This window comes from Delphinus delphis, chromosome 3, assembly GCF_949987515.2.
Source record: "Delphinus delphis chromosome 3, mDelDel1.2, whole genome shotgun sequence".
Taxonomy (NCBI): domain Eukaryota; kingdom Metazoa; phylum Chordata; class Mammalia; order Artiodactyla; family Delphinidae; genus Delphinus; species Delphinus delphis.
This window is the reverse complement of record NC_082685.1, coordinates 13,321,627-13,348,825: the sequence shown is the minus strand read 5'-3', so window position 1 is coordinate 13,348,825 and position 27,199 is coordinate 13,321,627. Positions and strand designations below refer to the sequence as shown.

The following is a 27,199-nucleotide window of genomic DNA, read 5'->3' as shown; positions in this document are numbered from 1 at the left end:
ACAAGCTCAAGGGACAACCCCTCTCCAGCTCTGTGAGGAAGGGGGGCCAGGCAACATTTTCTCCCTCAACAGAGGGCAAACTGAGGCCCTACGAGTCACCCTAGGAGTTCACAAGGGCTGAAAGTTCCCAGGGGCCCTAAAGATCTTCTCCCACTCTCCTCTTTGGGTCTAGAGTGGGCCACAAAGGCAAGGACTATGTCCCTCAGGAAGGACCCTAAACGGGAGGAAATGGGAGACCTGGAGCATGTGAGTGACTTCTTCCTCATCCCCTCTGTGAGCCTCAGTTTCTATACCTGTGAAGAAAGAGCTCAGGACATGCTTTCCTCAAACAATACCTGTTGTTACAATTCTGTGATCCTCACAAAGAGCACATTTTACCCGCGAAATGACAAAGGCTCGGGGAGGTTAAGAGATTTGTTGACGTTGGCAAAGACTGCCAGAGAGCTTCCACCAGTGCCAGCCTGGGGTGGGAGGGGGAGGGTCAGGAAGGACTTCCTGGAGAAGGGGATGCTGAGCTGAGACCCGAAGCGGGAGGATGAGAGAGAGAAGTATTCCAGGTAGGGGGCACAGCATGTGCCAAGGGCCTGAGGTGGGACTGTGCTTGGGGTGTTAAAAAAACAGTGTGGGTAGCGTGCAGTCAGTAAGGGGAAGAGGGAGGAATACCTGTGGCCCAAAATGAAGGGGGACATATGAGTGTTCTTATGAATGGGTAGAGAAAAAAACAGAGGGAAATAAGGTGAAATGCTGAAGGCAGATGATCTGTGGGTGAGGTTACAGCAGAATTTTATTTTCGTCTTTACATGTTTCCATTATTTTCGGATTCTCTACAGTGACATGTATTACTTGCAAGGTGGAAAGGATAAAATATATATAGAAATAAAAATCCCATAAATCTCTGCCTTTTAAAAATCCCATAAATCTCTGCCTTTTAAAAGTGTGGAAGGAAATGCACCAAGTTCATGATCCAGATGCCCTTTAATTCTCCCTCTGTGGCATTTGATCATTAATTGTGATAACGATGAATCATCAATGGAATGAAATTATTAATGAAATTATTTAGGAATGAAGCCTGCTGTTCTTGAAGCCAGGGGCTGCTGTGATGACTTGTGCCATGTATAAATCATAGACACGCGGGGAGGGAGGCTAGGGGTGGGGTGGGATGGGGCGATACTGAGGCCTCCGGAAGCGAGAATTGAATCTGAGACTTGAGCACAGAGCCGCCTCACCTGCTCTGCGCCAGGCCGGCACCCTCAGGGTGAACTCAACCAAGCTGGGTGCGGGAGAGACTTCTGGCAAAGCGAGGAAGGGCCCCGAATTCGCCCCGCCTCCCCGCTGTGCCTCCAGCCACCAGGGGGCGCCGCTGGCTAACGTCTGCCCCCCAGCTACAGGGCCCTGAGCCCTCAGGCCACAGGACCTCTCCGCTCCTGTTTCCCCATCCGTGAAATGGGCACGGTACTAATTATGGGTGATAGAGTTTATTTAAACCCAGAGAATGCCCCATATTTCTAAGATATTTCAGGGAGGTCACAAACACCACCCTCCAACCAAAGTTTACCCAAGTACTAAGGATCAGGCCATGGAGGGGAAACTGAGGCCCAGAAGGGGCTGTGACTCGCAAGAAAGCATCAGAGGCCTCCTTTTCCCTACGGGGAATCTGATACAGCCTCAGAATCAGAAGATCGAGAGACCTTCCCTGGGGGAGAAGTCTGTGTTGCTGTTCTAGAGAGGGAGAAAGTATAAGGGAGCCAGCAGTGGGTCCTGGGACCAGGGAGGACTAGGATCCTTAGACCTGAAGACAGAAACCACAGCAACTTAAAGCAACAGCCAGTGCACAAGCAATGAAGGCTAAATCAGTCTTCAGAGACAGTTCCTGACACACAGTCCTCTCTTTCATGGCCCCCTATCACCCCCCACCAGAGCTCCAGAGCCAGAACTGGGTCTGGATGAAGCTTTGGTGCTGAGAATTCTCCCATTCAAGTTCTTGTTCTCTTGTAATGAGCTGCCTTGAAGATGAAGGGGAGGTGTCTCGGGGAGGGGGGAACTCCTTGAGGCTGACTCCCCACCTCCTTGTGCAGGGCTAACCCAGAGGCACATAAGAGGCACAGGCCTGGCACACAGTAGGTGCCTGGTAAATATCGTATAAAGAATGAAAAAATAAAGTGATTGACGTGGCTGAAGAGTGACCACTGGAGAAGATGCACAAGGGGCCTGGCAGATACTCCCTTTCTACACCAGGGGTTGAAGTCCAGGAGGGAGAACTCAAGGGCCCTGGAAGAGGCTGCCCCCAGCCCAGCTCCTTGGAGAGCTCTCTCAGCTGAGCTCAGGGTCAGAATGGATCCCGCCAGGTGCCTCCAATTCAACCCTGAGAGCTGTCTGTAGCTAAAAGCCTGATTGTCTCCCTCAGTGGGTGGGGAAGGCAAAGCAGGGGCCACCTGGGACCTCTTCCTGGAAAGTCTACACACCCTTCAGGGGCCACTAGGTGCCCAAAGCCTCAGCCATCACATTGCCCTCATGGTCCCCACAGGGCTTGCCCACGGTCCTCTGGTTGTCCAGGTATAGGGCCCCAGGGTCTGGGCTGGCCTCAGAGGACAGGAACTCAGTGTCAGGTGACTCTGAGGCCTCCCCACCCAGTACTCCCTCCTCCTCTCCCTCCTCCTCTTCTGCTTCCTGCAGAGTCAGCTGAAACTGGAATCTGTCGGGACCACCCTGCTCGGGGCTGGTGGGCTCCACAGGGCTGCGGGGGATCTTGCTCTGGTACCACTCGCGGTTGTCCTCCAGAGTGTCCAGCAGGTCCTGTGCATCTGGGTGTACCAGGTCAGCCCACGTCTCCCACAGTGGGTGGGCGATGTAGTCAATGAAACCCACCTGTGGGGTGATACAGAATTGGGGGATAGAGGTTGCTGGGTGGTGAGTTACCATGGAACCTAGAGCCAGTCCAGACCCCAGGCCTTTGCCCAGGTTGTTCCCTCTGCCTGGAATGCCATTTCCCAACTCCTACACATTCTTCAAAACCCTCTTCAAATAACCCCTCCTCTTGGAAGACTCCTCTGCCCCTTTTGAGCTCCCCCAACCCCTAAGTCTTTCCCTCTACCTCAGCTCTGACTCCTCAGAGCTGGATGAATGTGTCCCCCAGACTGGGAGCACCTCAAGAATCTCCTATGTCACTCAGAACAGATACTTCCAAACTCCACAAGTGAGTGAAGATGTCTCTTTCGACAGCCCAGAGGAAATACATACCAGGCCTGACTCTGCACAGCCCAGTGCAGACCCTTAGGCCACATCCCCTCATTTGCCAGCCAGGGGTCAAGCCAGGACTCATGGGGTCAGCTCAGCCACTCCTTTCCCTCCCACCTCCCCAGTGCCCACCAGCTCGGCTCATTCACCCTCAGACCTGGGACTTCTCCACTGAGGCCGTGTGCTTATCGCACATAGGGCTGATGTCCAGGCCTGATTCGCGCTCACGGTCGCCCTGCTGGAAGAACTCAGCCATGATGCGGTCTGTCCACTGGCGGTAGAGCGGCAGCGGCTTGGTGGGGTTGCTGAGGTCGGCACAGTGCACCAGGCTCTGCAAGACCTGGTGAGACCGAGGCTCGGGAAGGCTCAGGCCAGGCCACCCCAGGCCTGGTACCCGCCCCAGAGGCTGGCGCCATGGACATACCCATTTTACAGGTGGGGAAACTGAGGCTGGGCAGGGGAAAGGGTGGCTAAGGCACAGCCACGTGACCGTATGTGCCTCCATTTCTTCAAGTTGGGCACGCAGTTGGCACTTCATAAATGTAGTTGAATGAGAGTGTGGAAACCAAGACCTTAGTGCTGGCCCAGCCACACACCTGGATGTGGTCGGAGTAGTTGTCTAGCAGCAAGACTCCAAGGCTTGTCACCTTCTTGGTCTCCACCATGGTCTTGAGGTCAGCCAGGATGTTCATGTGTTTGGACATGTCTGTGGCCAGCACCTGGGGGAAGGTGAAGGAGGATGGCAGGTATGAGGATAGCGCCTGCCCCACCCCCACTCCCCACTTCCCAGATGCCACACCCACTTGGATCCACAGCCCTCTGAGCCTCAGTGTCCTCATCTGTCAAATGGGGGCATGTATCAAGATTTGCTGTAAACCCAGCTCACAAGAGAAGCTGAGTCAGTAGTCCCTTCTCGGGCTTCCCTGGTGGCGCAGTGGTTGAGAGTCCGCCTGCCGATGCAGGGGACACGGGTTCGTGCCCCGGTCCAGGAGGATCCCACATGCCGCGGAGCGGCTGGGCCTGTGAGCCATGGCCGCTGAGCCTGCGCATCCGGAGCCTGTGCTCCGGATGGGAGCACAGGGAGAGGCCACAACAGTGGGAGGCCCGCGTACCACACACACACACACGCAAAAAAAAAAGTCCCTTCTCCAAGGTTGTTGGGCTTGTGGGGTGCATCCCACATGTGGGACAGGGCATGATGGGGGGAGATTAGACCTGGGGGTTGACATGAAACACGCCTGAAGCCTAGCAGATGACATGGCCAGTGCAAAGGCCCTGAGGCTGAATAAGCTGAGGAACATAGAGGAGAGAGTTGTGGCTAGAACAAACGAGTGCAGGAGCAACATGGGAGCAAGTGAGGGTGACAAGAGTGGGGAGGGCCTCAGGGAGGAGCGGGGGATTTATCCAGAGGGCTGTGGGAGCCACAGGTGGACTGAGTGCTCCCCAAACCTTCCTGTGGCTGCTGCGTGGCCGGGAGGGCTGTTTTTAGCCACCGGAAGGGAAGTTCAGCTCTGAGCACAGCTGCTTAAAAATCATTTAGCTGGACCCATGCGGACCCAGCCCAGGAATGACCCACGGGCTTCTCTGAGAATCAGACCAAAGTCTCAAAACTTCTCCCCAGGGAACTTCCCTGGTGGTCCAGCAGTTAAGACTCCATGTTACCAATGCAGGGGGTCCGGGTTCGATCCCTGGTCAGGGAACTAGATCCCTCATGCCGCAACTAAGAGCCCGCATGCCACAACTAAAGATCCCGTATGCCACAACTGAAGATCCTGCATGCCGCAACGAAGATCCTGCACACTGCAGTGAAGATCCCTCATGCGGCAACTAAGACCCAGCACAGCCAAATAAATAAACAAATATTAAAAAAACACTTCTCCCCAAACCTCCCATCTGGACCAAATGATGCTTCCACTGGGAGTGCCCACTGCCCAGAGCCCCCACTCTCCCTCAGCAAACTTTTAGTTCCTCTTCACTTGGAGCCTGGTTTCCTCTGAACCCTCCCCACATGCTGTTCCCTCTGCTGGGAACACTCCTCCCCACCCCATGGTCCTCTACACTCTTCAGGCCCTGACTTCAGTGTTCTCTCCTGGGGAAGCCCTCCTCAACCTTGAGCATCTCTCCATCACAGCTCTGTCTACAGGTCCCCCATCATGGCTCTGCTTGTGGGCCCCCCATCATGGCTCCCACCTATGTGTCCATCTCCCCCACAGACTGTGAGTTTCATAAAGGCCAGAATTCTAATGGTCACTGTCACAGGACAAGCACAATGGATGCCCAATAAATGCTTGTTAAATAAATGAGTTGATGCATAAGACCCCAAAACGTACTGGTGTCTCCCAACTTGAAACATATCAAATGCACAGACTTAAGGGTCAGAAAAGTTGCACCTGAAACCCCAGAAAGTTTCCACATCGTTTGCACGTGAATCACATCCAAGACCTGATTAGCCTGACCAAGGGCCTAGTCACCCCTACCCAAGGCTTGGACAGTCATTGCCCCATTTTACAGACCAGGAAGCTCGGACTCAGAATGGGGACATGCCCTGGTCCAACTGAACCCCCAGCCATATCAAGATCGCCCCACCCCATCCATCGTTGTTGTCTCACCATGTCGATGACCATCCTGCGCAGACTCAGCCGCTGCTTGGTGGTGAGGTTCTGGAAGATGTCACAGTTCTCTGCCTGCAGCAGCTTGAAGCCCACAGCCAGGTGGTGGTTCTCCAGCATGGAGGTATCATTGTACATAAGTGCAAGCTCTGAGTCTGTAGGGGAGGTGGAGCACCTCAAGACCTGCCCACCCAACCCACTCCACCCAAAGGCCGGTTCTGTAAATTCTCGGTAAACTCCTACTCATGCATTGAAGCCCCAACTCCAATGTCCCATCCTCCAGGAAGCCTTCTAGGACCCTGTCTCCCCCCGTGGCCCTGCCCTGACTCTGTGGGCCTGGGGGCATCTGTGTTTAGCTCTACCTCCTCGAGACTGGTGACTCCTTGGGGACTTGGCATGGCAGGAGACAGTGCTGTGTGCTGGTTGAGTGAACTACCAAGTCTTTGTCTTATTAGACCCTGGGATCCTCAAGTGAGAGGGCTCCACTCTTATCTCCAGCTCTCCAGGGATGTATATAAGAGGTACCCAATGATTGCTTGTTGACTGAGTTTTTCTGACACCACAAAGGATCCTAAACTTTAAAATCTCAGTGGGCCCAAATCAGCTCTGTCACATTTGTTATTCTCTCATTTACTGAGTATCTACTGTATATCTGGGTCTGCTCTCAGCACCTAAGGGAGGGAAGATTGTGGCAGTCATTTCACAAACAGGGAGACTCAGAGCAGGAACGGGACCACCTAACATCACTTGATTGACAGGTGGTGGCAGGGCCCAGCCCCCTAACTCACTGGTGTTAATGAGAAACTGATTGGAGACCCCAGGATGATCCACATCATGGATGGCGCTTGCAAAGATGGCAGCCAGGACTTCCAGGTCAGTGAACACGGCCTGAGTGGGCACGGAGCATAAGAGGTGAGGGGCAGGCTCTCTGTGCCCTGCACGCACCAGGGCTGCCTGCAGCTGTAGGGCCCTACCTCAAGCGCAGGTGTGGCCAGAAGCACATGTGTAGACTGGGCCACGTCAGCGGCGTGTAGGCTATTGTGGTAGGCCACATCGTTGTGGTAGTGACCCTCCAGTGTCAGTAGGTAGGTGGCAAGTGTGTCTGCTGGGATCCGAAATGTCTTGAGCAGGTCCCGTTCCTGGTGCATCACAGGGCCCCAGTCAGGGCCTCGGCCTCTGGGTGGCAGCACACACTATTCCTATGCCTTCTCTCCTTCTGAATCCCTATCCATCTCTCAAGTGCCCCCTCTTCCAGGATGCCCTCCCTGCTCTCCCTCTGAACTCCCCTGGTCTCTGTCCTTCCCCTCTGGCTCATCTCTGACCCCACAGTTGTTCCCTACAGACTGGGTCTCTTCAGGTCTGGCCCAAGGCTGAGGCTTGAGTCTTGTTGCCAATCAGCAGTGAACTTTTAAACCTAACAAATGCCTATCCATCCTTTAATGCCCCTGCTCAAATGACCCCATTCAGGGATGTTAGGGAGGATTTGAAGAATATGTGTCCGCTGAGGTCCTGAGGTAGGAAGGAGTGAAGGAAACACAAGGGTATTAGAAGCCAAGGGCAGGGGAGGTACCTGAAAGATGCTGAACATGATAGCTGTGAGGGGCCGGTTCCCACTTAGCTCTGCCACCTTGAACACATCAAGCCCCCACTTCTTGGTGTCTTCCAGCTCCTAAAATGTGAAGGACTGGAGCTTAACTGCAACCCAACTTCCCCAGACTCTGGAACCTCAACCCCCATCCCCAGGCCTCAGGTCCTACACTGAGCCCCACCTGGTCAGTATATAGGTGGGCAAACTGAGGCCCCAAATAGGGTAGCCACACAGAGCCAGGATTCAAACCTGGGTCTCAGCATTCCTATTGTAAACCCACCTTGGCCAGTTGTCCCTCCTGATCAGTCTGGACGCCAAAGCGTGGGACAGTGGCTGCAGAAAGGCTGGTACTGTGGGGGAGTCCACGCAGGCCGCTGATCTGGGACATGGGCCTTGGGGGCTCCGTGGGGGTCACCCTGGGCAACTCCACCTCAGTCTGCTGGTCTGTAGATGGGGCAGGTAGGGCTCAGAGAAGTCAATTCACCTGCTAGGGTTGGCCTGCTTGGCCTCAAGTACTGGACCTTGCCAAGCCTCAAGATCAACCTATTTCCTTTTTACCTGGACCAAAGTAATCTCAGAGTAAAGTCCTTTCTGGCCTGTAGATACCCTTCTCCTCTGTTCAAGGCTGATCTCAGTGACCTCTTCTGCTGGACGTGGCCCCTGGGCACCTGGAGCTTAGTATTTTTCCCAAAACAGTCAAATGTCCTTTCCGTCTCCCAAGCTGGAGACCCAGCTCTGTCGTTCCCTCTATCTCCTCCTTGGCAAACTTCTACTCACGCTTCAAAACCCTAACTTTAATGTCCCCCTCCTCCTGGAAGATCCTTCTGTCCCTCCCTCTGGTCCAGCCCTGCCTCATGGGGCTGGGGGTGTCCGTGTCTGGTTCTATCTTCCTCAGTTGAAGTCTGTAGCAGAAGTCTTTCCTTCCCTTCCCTCTTCCTACCTCTGTAATGTGGCCTAGTCAGTGACCCACCATAGCTCACCCAGGAAGGTTCGGGATATGTACTCAGACACTTGGTTCCCAGAGCTGCTGGCTTCAGACAGGTGAGTCAACTCCCGGTTCAGCATCCACTTGAACTGCAGGGGAAGGTGATGTCAGTGATGATGGGGGCACTGTGGACATAGGCAAGTGATCTCAGTTATCTGGCCCTACTAACCTTGTTGGAGGCCATCTCCCCCACCGAGTGCCGCGCCTGCAGTGTCTCCAGTTGATCCAAACACCAATCCAGCTCGTCCAGTGTCTCCAAAGCCAGCTTCTGCCCAGTGTCCTCTGGGGGCCAAGCTGGTCAGGGGCCTGCCCCACCCCTACTTGGGAACCCTGTGTCCCTCCTGCTCCCATCTCTGCATCTGGACCCTGGATCCCTTCCCAATGAGAATGAGGCCACTCAGGACCCCAGGATCTCCGCATCCCCAAGGGTGTTTGGGCGGGGGGGGGGGGTGGCGGGGTTGGCGGGGGAGGTTTACAATTAGCACAGCCCAAGGATTCATGGGCTGGGGAGGTCCCCATAGAGAGGAAGTTCACAGCTGTCCCACAGTGGAAGGAGGGGATAGCAGCAGGCGCATTACCTGTTGGTGGAGGGGGCTGACTGCCAGATGGGGTGTTCCCGACGCATGCCTGCCTGCAGTACAATCGGCTCAGGAGCGGCCTGCCCCACCCATAGGGCCCCGCCCCCCAAGACCTCCTGGCCCCTGCCCCTCCTCCTCTTCTCCCATCCCCAAATTGCCAGCCGCGCCCCTTCCGCCCGTGCCCCGCCTCTGCTTCGCCCACCTTGTCTTCTGATCCCGCCCCTCTCCGCCAGGCCCTGCCCTTCTCTCCGCCAGGCCCCGCCCAGCCCCGCCCCCTGCGTACTTGGCTGCCCCGCGGCCTTGCAGGTGGGCAAGCGTCGCAACGTTGCTCCGAACCGTCCTCAGACTGGCCAGGACCTGCGAGGGGGGGGGTGGCCAGCGTTTGGAAGGAAGGGTCGGTTCTACCTGCCCGGCACACGGGAGAAAGGAGAGGTGGGTACCCACCTGGGCAAAGGGTGTCACAATCACGTCTTCTCCGTGTCTGCGGGGAGACCAGACATGGAAGGGCGGTCAGAGGGAGCCCTCCCACACGTTCCCATCTTCCAGTTTTTTCTGGGTTTTTTTTTTTTTTTCCTTTTTTGCGCCACGCGGCATGCGGGATCTTAGTTATTGAACCCGTGCCCCCTGCAGTGGAAGCGCAGAGTCTTAAGCACTGGACCGCCAGGGAAGTCCCCCATCTTTCAGCTTTTACCCACACTGTGCCCTCAGCTGAGGGCATCCTCCTGTCCCGACTCCCTCTTTTGGGTGTCTTCCTAGTAGTTCCTGGACTCCCCTCACCTGACTCTTCTCTGAAAGCAGCCACAGCCCCTCTGACCAATCACTCACTTTATCCCCATCTCACAAATGGAGAATCTGAGTCCCAGGGGCAACAGGGGTCTTAGTAGAGGCAGGAAATTATTGCTACCAGAAAGCTCAAATCAAAGTGTACGTTCGGTTGCTGTTAATTGGACTTAATGTCACTGGATTGCCACCCAACCCCAGCCTAAAGTGAAGCACAGAGGATCACTGGATATCATTTTTTTTTTTTTTTTTTTTTTGCGGTATGCGGGCCTCTCACTGTTGTGGCCTCTCCCGTTGCGGAGCACAGGCTCCGGACACGCAGGCTCAGCGGCCATGGCTCACGGGCCCAGCCGCTCCGCGGCATGTGGGATCTTCCCGGACCAGGGCACGAACCCGTGTCCCCTGCATCGGCAGGCGGACTCTCAACCACTGCGCCACCAGGGAAGCCCCTGGATATCATTCTTAGCATGTCCTACTGAACAAGCAAATAGGCAAACTCCTACATAAACTTTAAGGCCCACCTCAAACGGTCATTTGAAGGAGGTGTGCCGAATGGAGGAATAAAGGAAGGAAGGAAGTAGAAAGCGGTATTATCCCCCAGCCTCAGACTCACAGGTCGCTAGCCACAGAGGAGTTCCGGGACATGGTCTTGGACGAGAGTTCGTAGTCACTGTCTGAGCGGTACAGGAAGGACTCCCGTCTCTGGCTGTGCTGGGCAGGGGCTTGGATGACCCGGCCAAGGCCAGACCCAGCCTGATGGTCCAGGGAGCTTCTTCCGCATGATAGCCCATTTTCCAGGTCCAAGCTGAAGGAAAAGGAGTCACAGTCAGAGCCGAGGGTCCTGGCATATGGATGCTGGGTCATGGCCTATATCAGTTTTGTCACATCCTCCCTGGGGCCACGTGGTGGGCTGGGCAGGAGTGGCCTGCAGCTTGTCCATCTGTCCCACGGTCACACCCCCACTCAGGGACACTGCCGCGTCCCTCACGCCTCCATCTCCACCTCTGTACCCCAGAGTCTTTTCCACTGGGACTAATCTGGACTCCAGGACGTGAGTTTCAGATCTGTCTCCAAGTGGCTGTTGTGACCATGGGTAGGTCTCAGCTTTTCTATGGACATCAACAACTTTGTTTCTAATATGGGTGTGGTAGTCTTCATCCCCAGGGTGCTTTTAAGGAGCTTTTTAGGGTGCTTTTACCGAGCACCTGAGGAGAGCGACAGGGCTCCCGTATTACTAAGGAGTAAACTGAGGTCCAAGTCGCAGGGTAAGTTCATGGGGATTGGAAACGACTTCCTGGGCTTTCCTCTCTGGAGGGGACCTGGGCCCCGCCTAGACGGGGCACACACGAAGGCTCCTCACAGCCAGGAGAGGCCCCATCCCCAGCCAGCTTTGGCTACGCCCTGGACCACCTGTCCCCTTTCCCCAGCTCCAGCCCATATGGCCCCACCCCAATCTCACCAACCACGCCTCCAGCTCGCTCTGGCCCTATCCTTAGCTCCCCAGTTCTTCCGCTTTATTTTTGGCCTGAACGCTCTGCCTGTTCTCTTCCACCTCTGGGCCTTTGCACAGGATGTGTCCTCTCCCCAGAGCACCGTCCTCCTCCTGTTCCAGGCAATCCCCAATCGCCCCTCCCATCCCTCCCTCCAGCCACACTCTGACGGAATAAGGGGGATCTACTACTCTCACCCTTCGAGTCAGAGGTCAGAGAAAGAGTGGCAGGGGGCATGGGGCTAGAACAGAAGTGTGGGAGGGGGAGTTAGCAACCAGGGAGAGGGGCTGCAAGTGAGTCACAGGTTTCTGAGAAGGGAGCGGGCAGGAAAGACGGAGACAGGAAGAGGCCAGGGGCCGCCCCTAGACACGCCCCTCCTGGCCGAGGGCCAGTGTCCACCTGGTCCCCCTCCAGGTCACCCCATCCCAGTCCACGGATGGGATCGGCGCCTGCCGGAAGATTCCGAGCAGGGAATTCGGCTCAGACCGGGGTGGGGGTGGGGAATTCGGCAGGATTCTGTCCGGTTCAGCTGGATTCGGTCCGGCTCGGTCAAGTACGGCCAGGTTTGACTAAGCTGGGTCTGATCATACAGGATTGGACCTCTTCCCCTGAGTTCTGTCGGGTGAGTTCGGTAGAATTCGGCTACAACCGACCGCATTCGGGTAGGTTCGGATGCGTTCGGGCGTGTTCGGCTACGTCCGGTCGCGCCAGGTTTTCGAGCAAGTCCGGGTGGCACTCGGGCCAGGTCGGGCATATTCGGCTGAGTCCGGCCTCACTCGGGTGTTCGGCTATGTCCGACCGCTCTCGGTCTGTTCGGGTTCTGGGTCTCCTGGAGAAGCCCCTCAAGTCCAGCGTTTCTGAGTTCCCGCTTCGTGACGTCACCCGGAGGGGCGGGACTTCTTAGCTCTTACCCGGCCTCCGAGTGTGCCCGGTGACTGGAGGAGAGACACTCTTGGGGGCGGGCTAGTGGCGGTGGATACCCTAAACCTGTGCTCAGAGGGGGAGGCCTGGGAGTGGCTACCACCTACCCCTCCCTCTCATCTCCCCAAAAGTTCTGGGAAAAGCACACCTATGGATGAATAGGGAAACTGAGGCCGGGAGAGGCCACAGCGTGCTGGGTTCGAATCCAAGTAGCGAGCACGGAGAGTTAAGGGCTGAGCCGGGGTTTTGTCGCTACGGGGGAAGCTGTTTTTCTTTCTGCTCTAAACTTAGCCGAGAGCTGCTGGGTCAGGCCGTGGTTCCATGACGCGGGCAGCGGGGAGGAGCTCGCACCGACTGTGGGAACGGCGCGTCTGTCCATCTGTTAGACAGGTAAACTGAAGCACAGGGGCCTCGGAGAGACCTGCCCTCGCCCAGCCTCACGCCCTTGACGTCCTCGACGCCCCTGTGCTCACTCCGGAGCCCTCGGCGGGGACCCCTCTTCGCAAGCTTCTGGTGCCCTGGGGGCGCTCTCCCGGACCCGGGACCCCAGTCTCGGCCTGAAATGGCCCATCAGGGACCACCGTCACAACTGCCCCCCTCTCCACCAGCTGCCACTGGCCGTGTGACCTTGGAGAAGGGACCTTTAGTCTCTGAGCCGCAAGATGCCAAATTACCAAGTGAGAAAACCGCACGAGCCAAGCGCAAGGTATGAGACCCAGTCGGCGCCCACCAGCCCCACCTCCAACCCCAGCCTCTGCCCTGCGACCCACGATGTGACAGTCGCTTCCTGAAGGGCCGGAATTCGAACCTAAAGCGGCGGAACGAGTCCTTGGAGAACGCAACCGAGTGGGGCTGCGCAGAGGCGGCGCTCTGCGCGGGTGCGCAACAAGCTCTCTTACACCGCGAACACCCTGCCTCAAAGGCCTCCATCAAATCACTTCTTCCTCCGCGGAGATCGAGGGCTTAGTGTGAGGCCACCAGGCCATCCCGTTGCTGGCGCCAGAACGGATGGCGGGGGCAGACCAAGGGGAGGAGTGACCCTCTTCCCTCCACCTCCAGGACTCTCAGCCCGCCTGCCCCGGGTTGGCGAGGGTCAGAAGGAGACGTGAGCCTCAGCCCGTCCTGCTCCAGGCCGCACAGCTGGAGAGGGACAGACGGCTGGTCCCCTGGGCGTGTGTCCAGGCGGTGGGTGGAGGGAAACAGAGATGGAGAGAGACAGTCATCAACTAAAAGAGACAGAGATAGGACAGAGGGAGAGAGATACCGAGAAAGGGCAAAGAGGCAGAGCCTTTATGCCCTGACCCCCAACCTGGCCCCAGCTGTCCTTGACTCTGCCCTTCCCACCACCAGCCCGGCTGTTCCCATGAGCCCTGCGAGGCCCACTGTCTCGCCTCACCACAGCGGATGGGCCACGGTGAAGCGCCGCTGCAGGCGGATGCTCTGGTTCACCAGGAGCTTCCTGAAGAGCCCGGGGGAGCCGCGCGGGGAGCCCCGGGGGGAGCTGGGCACAGGGGCCGGGGCGGACGCAGGGGGACCCTGCATCGCCAAGACCGCGTGGAGGCTGGACGGAGTACAGTCTGCGCGGGACCTTTTCTGGACAACCACGGGGGCGGGGCCCGGCGGGGAGAGGGCAGGAGGCGCACCCGCCCCGCCTTCGCCGCAGGACCGCTCAGGGACGCCCTCACCGGGACAAATGGGGAAACCGAGGCACTGAGCTAGACGGGACACTCTCTGCTTCCCCTTTGGGGGAGCCCAGAAACCGCATCTTATACCACTTCCCTCTGCCACCATGGCCCCCAGTAGTGCAGCTTGCTCAACTGATAACTCGGCTGAAAAGAGATACAGAAATCAAAAAAGGAAGCGCTCTCCATTATCAAGGAGTCACCGAGACACAGAGTTTGCCGAGGGGCTGCCCAGATCCCACACAGTGCTTGCAATACCCCTCTACCCATTTTCCAGATGGAGAAATGGAGGACTGAGCCACCAAGGGGCTGCTCAGAAACTACAAACCCTTAATCCTCTGTCAGGTGGGGAACTGAGGCTTGGAGAAAAGCGGTAACAGACGCAAGTCTTCACAGCAAAGCAGCTCCCCCTCTTCCTGTTCCCCTCCACAAGTCCCCACATGACCTCCACCTGCTCTGACATTCCCCAGGCCCTGTCTCTGGATCGTTTCCCCTCTCCCGCTGTCTCTACTGGACAAACATCCGTACTCCACTCCTGCCAGGCCTTCCGGTCCTGTGAAGCTTCAGCTGCCACCGCCCACCCCAGGAAGGACCCTTGGAAAGGGAAGCCTTGCCCCTGGTATCAGGTGGGGCTGTTCAGGGGTCTGTACCAGCTGGCCTACCCTCAGAATGCTGGGGTTGGGTGGTCTTGCCCCATTCTTCAGAAAAGGAAACCAAGTCTCGGAGAATGTCACACTTGGAGGCAAGACCCAGGACACCCACCTCTCAGGCAGAAGCAACCGAGGCCCACCTGAGGCCACACAGAAGCTATGGGCCTGACTGTGTCCTGCTGTGGGATAACAAGCCCCCTGCCTGGGCCTTGCCCCAGGGGACGGCACTAGTTTTGGGAGTCCCAGACAAATGCCACCCAGGTTTCTGGCAATCCTGGGGGGATGTGAGATACTATTTCGGGAGATCAGGGCTTCCGTGGTGAGACCCTGACCCTCCCCTGACATCTCAATCATACTATGGTCCCCGTTGCATAGATGAGAAAACGGAGGCTCACAGAGGAGTCACACTGGGGCTCAGGAGGACAGAGAGTCTCAAGGGTCTGGCTGGGAACCCCCTTCTGTCCCTGTGGCCCTGCAACCGGACACCTGGTGGGAATCAGACTCTCTGTCCCCAAGACAAAAATACCATCTGTAGCTGCTGTGGCTATACCTAATTATAGCTTGTCCCCAGGGGATAGAGGCCGCCAGGATCAGTCTAGTGAAGAGACTGGGGCTGGGTCCAAGGAGCCTTGACACCACCTCAGCCCCATGGGGGAGACTCACAGCGTTCTCATATCCCCAAGGAGAGATTGAGGAGATGCAGTCCTTCTCCTGAATTCACAAACATAAAATGGAAGGTTAAGGCTAAACACATGGGTACGAACTGAGCACTCCTTGCTCTCCCGGTGCTGAGCCAAGGGCTGTGCATGTAAAAGTCATTTTATTTTCAGAGCAACTCTATAAAGTGGGGACTATTATTCCCATTTTGTGGATGGGGAAACCGAGGCACAGAGAGGTGTGCTCATTGCCTGAGGTCATTCAAGCCTAGGTTGGCAGCCTCCTCAGCCTCTCCCAATGGCTCCATCTCCTCTGCAGTCCCAGGTGCTACTCTGACATTAATGCTTTATCAATAGTTTTAATATTAATGTTTCATTAATAGATTCAACTTTAAATACTTTATAACCAGTTTTAACGGTAATGCATTATCAATAGCTTTTTGGATGGAGAAACTGAGCCACACAGCCAAGATTCAGCATTCAAAACCTGGCCTGCCTGACGCTGGGAGATGACCCCAAGCTTCACTCAAGAAGGGGCAGAGGCCAAAGGAGGGGTTGACGTGACTTTGTTTCTCCCTAACTTTGTCCCTGCACGCTATGTGACCTGAGGAGGTGCCCAGCAGCCTCTAATGTCCTTAACACTTCGGTGTCTCAATTTCCCCTATTTGAGCCTCTTCCCTGGGCAAGCACTTGTCTCCTCTGCCACCAGGTGGCCCCCGTGAGACAGGAGGTGGGTGCTGCTACACCCATTTTATGGACAAGTATACCATAAGTCTGACGCTTTGCACATTCTGTTCCTTCTGCTTGGCATACCCTTCCCTGCACTCCTCCCGGCTGACTTCTCTTTACCCTTCAGGCTAAGCTTAGATGTCACCTCTTCCGAGCAGTCCTTCCTCACCCCCTACCTCCAAAAGCTGGGTCAGAAGCCTCCTCTGGGCCCCACGGCACCCTGATCTCTCTCCATCACAGCACAGATCACTCTGTGTTGTCTCCAGCTGGTATGAGTCTGTCTGGAGAGGAGAGATGACTTGCCCACGTCCGCCTGAAGAATCTAGTTATCTTTTTCTGTTTTTCTAAAAAAAAAAAAAAAAGTTTTGGCCCCACTCCAGGACATGTGAGATCTTAGTTTCCTGACCACGTATCAAACCCGCACCCCCTGCCTCGGAAGCGCAGAGTCTTAACCACTGGACAACCGGGAAAGTCTCCCTTTGAAGAATCTAGATAGAGAGAGGAGGGTGGAGGCTGAGTCACATGTGCAGATGGTCACATGGGTCAGATCTCACCCTCCTCTGCTCCAGGTCCTCCTGTGGCTCTCCATTGCCCTCACTTCTGAATCCATACCTCCCTGGACGCCTGTGTGGCCTCACTCCTGCCGGCCTCCCCAGCACACTCCTCTTGGCTCACTCTGCTTCAGTTTCATCATCCCCTCCCCACTTGCTGTTTTTCAAAGCATCCAGGCTCATTCCTATCCCATGCCCTTGCCTGAAGGCTCTTCCCCTGCTAACTTTTTTTTTAATTTATTTGGTTGCACCGGGTCCTTAGTTGCGGTTCACGGGCTCCTTAGTTGTGGCATGCGAACTCTGAGTTGTGGCATGCATGTGGGATCTAGTTCCCTGACCAGGGATCGAACCCAGGCTCCCTGCACTGGGAGTGCGGAGTCTTAACCACTGCGCCACCAGGGAAGTCCCCCCTGCTAACTTCTTTGTCTTTCAGGTCACAGTTGAAGCATCACCCCCTGCAGGAAGCCCTCTGTGACCAGCCAAGTAAAATAAATATTCTCAGAACACCCTCCTCTCATGGGTACAATTTCACATTTACTGTCCTGATTATTTGATCTGTGTCTGCCTCACCTGCCAGCCCCTTGAGGGCAGGACCAGGTCTGCCTTGCTCCCAGTTGTGCCCTCAGTGCCCAGCACTCAGTAGGTGCTCAGTAAATGTTTGTGAGATGAATAAGAGCCTCCCCTCGCACCCTCCAGCCACACTGATCTGTGTTCATGTCCTCATATATCTGATCCTCTTGAGTCTGACGCTTTGCACATTCTGTTCCTTCTGCTTGGCATACCCTTCCCTGCACTCCTCCCGGCTGACTTCTCTTTACCCTTCAGGCTAAGCTTAAATGTCTTCTTCTTCCGAGCAGTCCTTCCTCACCCCCTACCTCCAAAAGCTGGGTCAGAAGCCTCCTCTGGGCCCCACGGCACCCTGATCTCTCTCCATCACAGCACAGATCACTCTGTGTTGTCTCCAGCTGGTATAAGTCTGTCTCTACCTTTAGCCTATGAGCACCTGCTTGCCCTTGGGCTGTGGCCCCAGTACAGGGCCTGGTACATGGTAGCTACTAAATAAATGCTTGCTGAACAAGATGCTCAGACCCTCCCAGACCCATGTGATCCACCCGGGGTACTGGGGAGGAGGGCCACAGCTGAGGACCGTGCTCTGGCACAGACCGTGCATGACAAAATGCAGAAATTACGGGTTTGTGTTTGCATCTCACTGATGACACAGGCTCAGGGAAGCACCACCGCTTGCTTGGCAGTGCACAGAACATTGGCCTTGAACCTAGCTTCCCTGAAGGCTGAGCCTCTCCCACCACATCAGCACGTATATGCATGGGCAGGACACACACACACACTCACAGGAACACAACCCACCACTCCTGCCTTCCAGAGCCACGTGGTTCTCCCCCGAGATGGGCCCAAACCTAGTCTCTGTTTGTTCTTTCTTGAAGATGGAAAGTCATGAGTCACGGGGAGAGAGGGGAGGAGAAGCTGAGGGCTGGAGGGTGGAGGCAAGGGGCCTGCTGGGTCACCTAGGAAAGCTCCAACCCTTCTGGGCTGTGGGGCCCTTCTGCCCCAGACACCAGCCAGGGCTGCTGGAGGGCCAGGCTGGGGTGTTAGGCCAGGCTTGTTGATCAAGAAGTCTGTGGCCCCGGGAGGTCCAGGGACCAAGGCAGGAGAAAAGTCCAGAGAGGAAAGAAAGCGACTCACCCAAGGTCGCTCAGCCTGGCCTCAAACCCAGGGCTCTAGATCTGGCCTGATTTAGCTCCCCCTCCCATCCAAGGAGGGCCTGGGACTCCTGGATCCTGCTCTTTGGTGGCACTGAGGCCCCTCTGACCCCACTAAGGCCCCTGTTTTTCTGTGTTTCTATTCTGTCTTTGTCTTATTCTGCCCCCCTCCCTCAGTTTATATGAAACGGGAGCAGCCCCTCCCCCACCTCTACTCCCCTCTTCTCCACCTCATTCTTGTGTGGAAGAAACATCCTGTGCTCAGGCTTCCCAAGAGGCTTCCCTCTGACAGCAGGGGACACGTGAGTGTGTGCGTGTGTGTGTGTGTGGACACGCCACAGAGGAGGCTCCTCCCCCAGCACAGCAGACAGCCTGCCCTGGCCCTCTCATATACCCAACCCAAGCTCCCCTGAAATGCTTGCCGTGGCCACAAACCCACAAACACCCGAGGACACTCCAGGGTCTGGAGGGCCCTTGGACACCGAACTGGATCAGAGCGAGGACAGTGGCGCCCAGCCACACACACGGGCACCACAAGGGGAAACACCCAAGCACGTAGGTAACTGGTATACACACACCTGAACACATCCCCATCACCCACAGAGACACAGCCAGCTGTGGACACTCACACAACAGATAGGAGCACACACGGGGTCGCAACTGCTCAGACTCACACGCATTCGGATGCAACGGCACTTGGGCACACCAGGTCACACAGACCCATAAGCGATCATGGCACTGCCACCCCCCAGCTCCACCCTCCTCTAAAGCGCCAGCCTGAGCCAAGAGGCAGAGACCCCCGCCCCTGGAAAAGCAAAGACCCTCCCCTACTCCCGCCAGGCCCTGCGCGCCCCTCCCCCACTCCGCGGGAGGGGCTGCCCCCGCCCACCTACCGCCTGTGGAAGGAGGAGGGCCAGGAGCGCAGCGACTTCTCGAGCGCCGGCCGCGGGCTCAGGTCCCGCTCCCTGCGGCCCACAGACTTGTCCGGGTCTGAGTGGAAGCGCCGCTGGATGCGGATGGGGTGCCGGGGCTGCCGCCACAGGTGCTTCGGAGCCCTGGCTATGCCTTGGCGGCTGCGAGCGCGATTCAGCTCGCGGGATGCCTCTACCCCTTCTTGGACCCCTGGGGTCTCCATGCGACCGAGCGGGGGAGCAGGCAGAGAGCAGGGCGCGGGAGCGGTCCCCGGGAACGAAGTGTCTGAGCCCGGGTCCGGCCAGAGCCGGGGGTGGAGAAGACAGAGAGGAGCTGTCCGCGCCGGAGGTGCTGAGGCGGGAGAAGGTAGACACAGGGGCTCAAGGTGAGGCTGACACCGAGGAGCTGTCCTTGTTGAGAGGGTGCTGAAGGATAGATAGCAGGGGAAGAAGAACTTGGGAGTGAGGGTTGAAGACAGGATCTGGAGAGATCCCCAGCGCCAAGAATGGCCTGAGGTCCCCTCTGGTGCTGAACGAAATAGGATCAAGACATGGACTTGGAGTGAAGACAGAAATTGTCCTCCCGATTGCTGCTGAACGGAGAGTGGGAAAACAGGGGCTCTGGAGACCCCCAACGCCAAGGCACTGCCCCGACTCCTGATGCCGAAAGGAAAGAAGGCAGTAGATTCAGGAGCTCCGGGTGGCTGAGACAGAGAGGAGCTGTCCGCGACCTGCCGGTTCTGAAAGGCAGGGCAGACTGCCCAGGAGGTGCTGAAAGCAGTGGTGGGTCCTCAACCCTCCCCCATGACTGTAGCAAAGACGAGTCTGGAAGCAGAGTCAAGGGCCCAGGTCTTCAGTGGTAGGCACAGATGTCAGCCTCTGCTGAGGAAGGTAGGCTTAGTGGTTCAGCCCCAGATGGGGGTCTCTCTGGGACCTTAAAACGCCCATACACGCAGGGCAGGAATCCGGGATGTAAAGAGAGACGGGGGAGGGCTGTGGCAGGGCTCTCCAATGCCTGGGATGGGCACACAGAAGCTGCCTCTGGTTGGGATTGCCAACAGTGGGGGTGGGTAGAGAGGGGCACTTTTTTATAGCCACACTGACACCCAGATCCTCAGCAGAAATGGCAGGATCTCATTTGCCCTGTGACACCCTGGGCCCCACCTCACAGTCACAATTCCTGCCCTCAAATCCCAGGCCTGCCCCTCCCTTCCACAGTTCTAGAAACTCAAGGCCCTGCCCACAAGGCATTCTAATCTCAGGGGTAATTTCCTGGGAAGTGGCAAAGGGAGGGCGAGAATATTTTAGATCACGGTTAACAGAAGTAGACATGGACAAGAGCAGGGCTGAGAAGGTGGGTGTGGCTGGGGAAGGGAAGCATTTGCAGCCATTTGGGAGCAGAGAGCTCACAAGGACATCTCAAGGATATTTCCCATGAAGACTGTCTACCCTCTACCCCAGTTCTCAAGGCTGTTTCCCATGAAGACTGTCTACCCTCTACCCCAGTTCTCAAGGCTGTTTCCCATGAAGACTGTCTACCCTCTACCCCAGTTCTCAAGGCTATTTCCCATGAAGACTGTCTACCCTCTACCCCAGTTATGTCCCCAAGTTGGAGGAATGGAAAATGCTTGGGCCAGGGATTCAAGCAGACTGAGCTCCAGCCCCAGTACTACCACATCTTGCTGGGTGATGCGAAACAAACTGCTTCTCTCTGTCCATTACATATGGCTCAGTCCCCTACCCTCCAAAGCTGACAGTGGGAGACAACTTGGTCCAGTGGTGGGAGATGTGGGCTCTGTCACTGGCTGGCTGGCACTTTCCCTCCACAACCCTGTTTTCTATTCCAGAAAATGGGGATAATGATGGTGTTCCCACCTCTTGGCATTGTTGCGAGGATGAAAAGAAATGTCCCATGTGAAGGGTCAACAACCAGGAGCTGCCCATACCAGTCCCTGCTCTCTCTCACCCCCTGCTGGTGTCCACCAATGCCTGATGTGTCTACTTCAAAAATAACCTACTTCTCTCTAGCCCATGGCTCCTGTCCTGGTCCAGGCACCACTGCCCAGGCCTCTTCGTTGGGCTCCAGCTATTTCCACTCCTGTTCCTGACACTTCTTCCTACAGCAGTCACAGGGAAGTTTTTTAAATGCCGATCTCATGCCCCTGAAAACCCACCCATGTCTCCCCATTACACCCCATGAAGTCTTGTGTGGTCAAGCCCCTGCCCACCTCCCCAGGCTCCCCTCCTACCCTCCAGCCACAGTGCACCTGCTCTTCTTGAGTCCAAGACCTTGCACATCCTGTTTCTTCTAATTGGCACACACTTCCCTGTGCTCCTCCTGGCTGACTTCTCTTCATCCTTTAGGCTAAGCCTAGATGTCACTTCTTCCAACCAGTCCTTCCCCCACCCCTCCACCCCCCAGCGCTGGGTCAGAAGCCTCCTCTGGGTTTCCACATTGCCCTGATCTCTCCAGCTAGTATGAGTCTATCTCCACCATCTCTCTGTTAACACCTACTTGCCCACGGCTGTGTTCCCAGTACAGAGTCTGGCTCACAGTAGGTGCTTAATAAATGCTTGCTGAACAAGTTAAAGAAAGGTTCAGCTAGACAGAGTACTCTCCCTCTCCTGGGACAGGGCCTCTTGACCCCCCACATGCCTCCTCACCTGCCTGGGGCCAGGCTGTGGCTTTGCTCATTCCCTCCAGCCTCGATGTTGAACACCACACAGGCACTGGGCTCCACGTCTCCAGTGGTCCCGAGACGGCTCGACAGTGGTGGCAGCAATGGGGTCCCTGAGAAGCACCTCCGGATGACACCACTGCCAAGGGGGTTCGTGGGGGCCAAGCCAGAATCCGCCGACTCCCAGACTGACTGGGGAGAGAGTGACAAGATATGAGCCAGTTCCCAGGCATGAGACCTCTCTGGGACCCTGGGGACCATGAGACTCTGAGACGCCCTCACCCAGATTCCTGGACTGACCCGGAGAGATGTGTATCTCAGTCCTACTTATTCCCTGAATGAATTTCCTTCTCTGAGCTGCAGTTTCCTCATCTATGAAATGGGGATGTGGATCTCAACTTTGCAGGATACGAATAGCGCCTGGCCCACAGTAGACTTTGCAAAAATACTTATTTATCAATCAATTAATACACAGTATATTCATTGTTTATAACATTATATAATATATTGCCAGTTATTATAATAATACGCACTGTAATTGTATCCTAGCATAGTATATTATTTATTAAAATATAAAAATAAGATATGCAATAAGTAAACAAGTGAATAATGGCAGTACCAATAGGTAATCACTCCACATAGGTGGTGTTCTAAGGGTCCCTCATGGGTCAGCTCACAAGAACACAATGAGGCCATTTTATACAATTATCCTCATTGCACAAGCAAGAAATACCGAGGCTCAGAAGTTAAGTAACTTGCTCAAGGTTGCCGTTGGTAAGTAAATGGTGGAGATGGGATTCTGAATTCTGAGCTTTGGTGACTCATTTCTTGAAGGAAGGACTTAACAGGAAAAATTAAATGAGATGGTGTTTGCAAGCATGTGCTGGGTAAACACTTGGGACATTTAAAACTCAAACAGAATCGGGATGAGTTGATGAGTCGGGAGTGTGCGCTCTCCAGCCCAACAGATCTGGATTCAATCCATGCCATGTGGTCTAGACCAAGAATGCCTCAGTGTCCCCATCTGTGAACCAGTGATGAAATCCAAACAGATTCCTTGGGGTTGTTGATAAGAAAAGGATTCGGCCGGCATGGGCCAGTCGTAGGCTGGGAGCTGTCCGCAGTGCTGACCCCAGGCAGTGGCACCAAAACTGGAACCCACAGCCATGGGGGTAGGGATGGGAGTCAAAGGAACAAACATGGGAGACGCAGAGCTCAGAGCCAGCCTTCTCCTGCTGTGCCCCTGCACCTCACAAGTGAGTCTGTCTCCACCATCAGACTCAACATTCAGATGGGGAAACTGAGGTCCAAGACCACAAGGCTAATCAGGGAAGAGCCAGGGTAGGGGGATGGGGAAGAAGATGAGAGAAGGAGACATCAGTTGAACCTCTACTATGTTTATTTCCTTCCTTATGAGGTGGATCTTCTTATTCCCATATCACAGAGGTGGATGTTAAAGCTCAGAGAGGAAATGACCTGCTGAGGGTCACATAGCTGGGGGCAGCTCATGTTCCCCCTCTCCCTTCAAATCTTTGCAAGAATCTTCTCCTCCTAGGACCTAGGATACCTGACTGTTCCCTGACACACACCCCATTCAAGCACTACCGTCACCACCCTCTCCCAAGGGCGCCTGAATTCTAACGCGAAAATCGAAGTGTTCCATCCTAGGCGTCCCCAGGGAGGATTCCTGGCAGCCGGGAGGATGCGCAGGGAAAGCTGAAGGTGGGGTGTATGGAGACAGTGGGCCCCTCCCAGAACAGGAGGCTCACTGAGATGTCAGCTGTCTGTTTTCTTCTTGAGGAAACTGAGTTCCAGATGGGAAAACCACTTGCCCACATGTATATTCACTCATTTATGCATTCAGTACAAAAAGATAATTCGTATGGTGCTGGAAAGAAAATTAAACTGTGTTAGAGCCTGGAGAGTGATTGGGGAAGGGGCCAGTAATATTGCTCAGGGGTAGTTAGGGGCCCTTCTGAGGAGATGACTTTGAGCTGAGACTGGAAAGAGGAGAAGGAGCTGTCCAGGAGAGAACTAGGAAAAAGCATACTTGGCAGAGGGAACAGAATGTGCAAAGGCCCCGAAGTGGGAACAAGCTGGTGTGGTTTGATGAACAGTGAGGGGAGGCCGGAGTGGAGTGCGGGGAGGTGGGTTGGTGGGGAATTGATGTGGGACCTCAGGGTTGGTTCTGGGAGTGGATTGAGAGCTTTCAAGAGATGCCACTTGTGGGACTTCCCTGGTGGCGCAGTGGTTAAGAATTCGCCTGCCAATGCAGGGGACACGGGTTCGAGTTCTGGTCCCGGAAGATCCCACATGCCGCGGAGCAATTAAGCCCATGCGCCACATTAGCCTGCACTCTAGAGCCTGAGAGCCACTACTACTGAGCCCGTGTGCCACAACTACTGAAGCCCACGCGCCTAGAGCCCGTGCTCAACAAGAGAACAAGAGAAGCCACCGCAGTGAGAAGCCCGCGCATCATAACGAAGAGTAGCCCCCAGTCACCGCAACTAGAGAAAGCCTGCACGCAGCAACGAAGACCCAATGCAACCAAAAACAAGTAAGTAAATAAACACCGATGAGTTTTGTTTTGGTTTTTTTTAATATAAATTTATTTATTTTTTGGCTGTGTTGGGTCTTCATTGCTGCGCGTGGGCTTTCTCTAGTTGCAGCGAGCTGGGACTACTGTTCTTTTTCTTTTCTTTTTTTTTTTTGCGATACGCGGGCCTCTCACTGTTGTGGCCTCTCCCGTTGCGGAGCACAGGCTCCGGACGCGCAGGCTCAGCGGCTATGGCTCACAGGTCTAGCCTCTCCGCAGTACGTGGGATCTTCCCGGACCGGGGCACGAACCCGTGTCCCCTGCATCGGCAGGCGGACTCTCAACCACTGCGCCACCAGGGAAGCCCTGGGGTTACTCTTCATTGCGGTGAGCGGGCTTCCCATTGCAGTGGCTTCTCTTGCTGCAGAGCAGGGGCTCTAGGCGCGTGGGCTTCAGTAGTTGTGGCACGTGGGCTTGGTAGTTGTGGCTCACGGGCTCTAGAGCGCAGGCTCAGTAGTTGTGGCTCATGGGCTTAGTTGCTCCGCGGCATGTGGGATCTTCCCGGACCAGGGCTCGAACCCGTGTGCCCTGCATTGGCAGGCGGATTCTTAACCACCGAGCCACCAGGGAAGCCCCCGATGAGTTTTTAAAAATTAAAAAAAAAAAAGGGCTTCCCTGGTGGCGCAGTGGTTGGGAGTCCGCTTGCCGATGCAGGGGACACGGATTCGTGCCCCGGTCTGGGAGGATCCCACATGCCGCGGAGCGGCTGGGCCTGTGAGCCATGGCCGCTGAGCCTACGCGTCCGGAGCCTGTGCTCCACAACGGGAGAGGCCAGAACGGTGAGAGGCCCGTGTACCACAAAAAATAATAATAATAATAAAATTAAATTTAAAAAAAAGAGATTCCACTTGCTTTATGATGTTAAGAAGCCTCCTGTGTCTGCATCAGGGACCATTGGGGGAGGATAGAGGCTGGGGCAGCATCTGGGTGGGACATGGGCCAAGGTGGGGCCCATGAGTGGATGCGGGACATGTTTTGGTGGTTGAGAGATGGGCCATGGCCATAGGGTGTTCAAGAAGATGCAAGGGTAACTCGTGATTATGATGGGTGACTTGTCACACAGTTCTCTGGATGGGTGGGGCCACCATGACCTAGATGGGGAAGATTTGGGAGGAAGTACCACGATCTGGTGAATTCAGGTTCCACATGGCCTCCAGGGGGAGCCAGAGGAGGCAGTTTGATGTTTGGGTCTGGGCTTGTGGGGGGCCTGGCTGGTTTTGGGGTGAAACAGACAAGACAGGCCCTAGGGGGAGCAATCGACAGCATCTGCAGGGGCTTGGGTGGTGGATTCTTCAGCAAGCCCCAACTCCAGGGATCTAGCCCAGCTGCTCCCCCGCCCCCGGGGGTAGTGTAAGGTAAGGATGGGGGCTCTCAGAGCTGCAGGTGGGGAGTGGAGGGTCCTCCGGACCTCTCAGCTGCAGCGTTAATCAACCTGCCACCCCAGACTAATTGCTTTCCTCCTTGAGAGTCTGGAGTGGGGACAGAAGGCCTGGCGGGATGGGTGGGGAAGGGATGGCGGGGAGGCTGAGAAGCTGTCTTTTGATTTGTCCATCTCTCCTGTCTCTGAGATCCTGATATGAGCTAGCTCTGGCTGCAACCCCAAGTCCTGCCTCTAAGACAAACCCTAAATCTGTCCCTTGACTGATCCTAACCCTCCCGTGGCCTCCAGCACCCCTAGATCACAATCTACACCCCTCACCGCAGCCCCCAAGACCCCACGTGCCCTAGTCCCTGCCCTCCATCACCTCTCACCTTCCTCTTCTCCCCTCACTCAACCTGCCTCAGCCTCACCAACCTTGTCGTAGCTGCTCCTTAAACCTGCCTCAGGGCCTTTGCACAGGCTGTGCCTTCTGTAGGAAATTCCCTTCCCCCAGCTCTCCCCATGGCTGGCTGCACGTTTTCATCCATTCTTCAGCTCAAAAGTCACCTCCACAGAGAAGCCCTCTCTGCCCGGCCTGGGCAGCCTTACTCACATTCACCCACCTCCAGAGGTTATACTTTTTCTTGGTTTAATTTCTGTCTGCCCAGCCTGTGAGCCTCCATGTTCCCAGGCCCAGCACAGTAGGCACTCCACGTGCAAGTGGAATGACTGATGCTGTAAACTGAGTGTTTGGAGGAGCATAATGTGGTCCCCACTTTGCAGAGGAGGAAGGTGCGACTTGGAGAGGGAGTCAGCTGCCTGATCACACACCACATTAAACAGGGGGGCCAGGGATTTTCCTGGGCGGTTGGAGCAGTTGGGGGCTCAGCTCAATGGCAGGGGTTCAGAGCACAGACAAGGGTCCCAAAGACTCAGGTTCAAATCTTGCTCAACCATTCACCTTAAGGGAGAGGTAGCCTCTCTGGGCCTCAGTTTCCTCATCTGTAAACTGGGACTACCCTTATCTTTCTCCTCCTCCCACAGACAGCTGGGGTGTGACTCAATGAGTTAAAAGCATGTGGGACCTTGCCTGTTGCCGGGGCCCACCTCATCCTGACTTCTCTCCAGCCACAAAATGTTAGCCCCCACCTTTTTTTACACAAGCATATAGAGTCCCAGAGAAGTTAGCAGCCACTCAGGCATCAGCCTGGGATTCAGATCCAGCTCCTGCCCAGTTCCCCACTCACTACTGTCATTTTCTCCTGCCTCAGTTTCCCTGCCCCGAATGTCTGGCCTCACGCCCTCCCCACCCTGGACTGAGGGCATCCAGGCCCCCTTTTCCTTGGGCAATCAAAAACCTTGCATCCATACCCAAAGGGTCCCTAGTGCCCTCCCTCCCCCATGCCCCCCACCCCGGTCCCCTGCTCCCAAAAGCAATGGCTGCAGCCCGGGACTGGATACTTGGATCGAGGCTTAGTGG

At 55.7% G+C, this 27,199-nt stretch overlaps 1 protein-coding gene across 1 annotated transcript; it reads right to left on the bottom strand.

The window, feature by feature from the left end:
* Positions 1 to 2,224: 2,224 nt before the first annotated feature.
* On the bottom strand, positions 2,225 to 13,727 carry PDE4C (phosphodiesterase 4C). The gene is made up of 15 exons (XM_060006670.2): positions 13,582 to 13,727; positions 10,388 to 10,579; positions 9,439 to 9,475; positions 9,278 to 9,351; positions 8,995 to 9,047; positions 8,586 to 8,698; positions 8,412 to 8,505; positions 7,712 to 7,875; positions 7,414 to 7,512; positions 6,818 to 6,982; positions 6,632 to 6,731; positions 5,844 to 5,998; positions 3,831 to 3,953; positions 3,392 to 3,574; positions 2,225 to 2,865 (listed from the first exon to the last, which is right to left on the bottom strand). The coding sequence occupies exons 1-15, from the start codon at positions 13,725 to 13,727 to the stop codon at positions 2,476 to 2,478; spliced, it is 2,088 nt and encodes a 695-aa protein (XP_059862653.1). The 3' UTR covers positions 2,225 to 2,475.
* Positions 13,728 to 27,199: the final 13,472 nt, after the last annotated feature.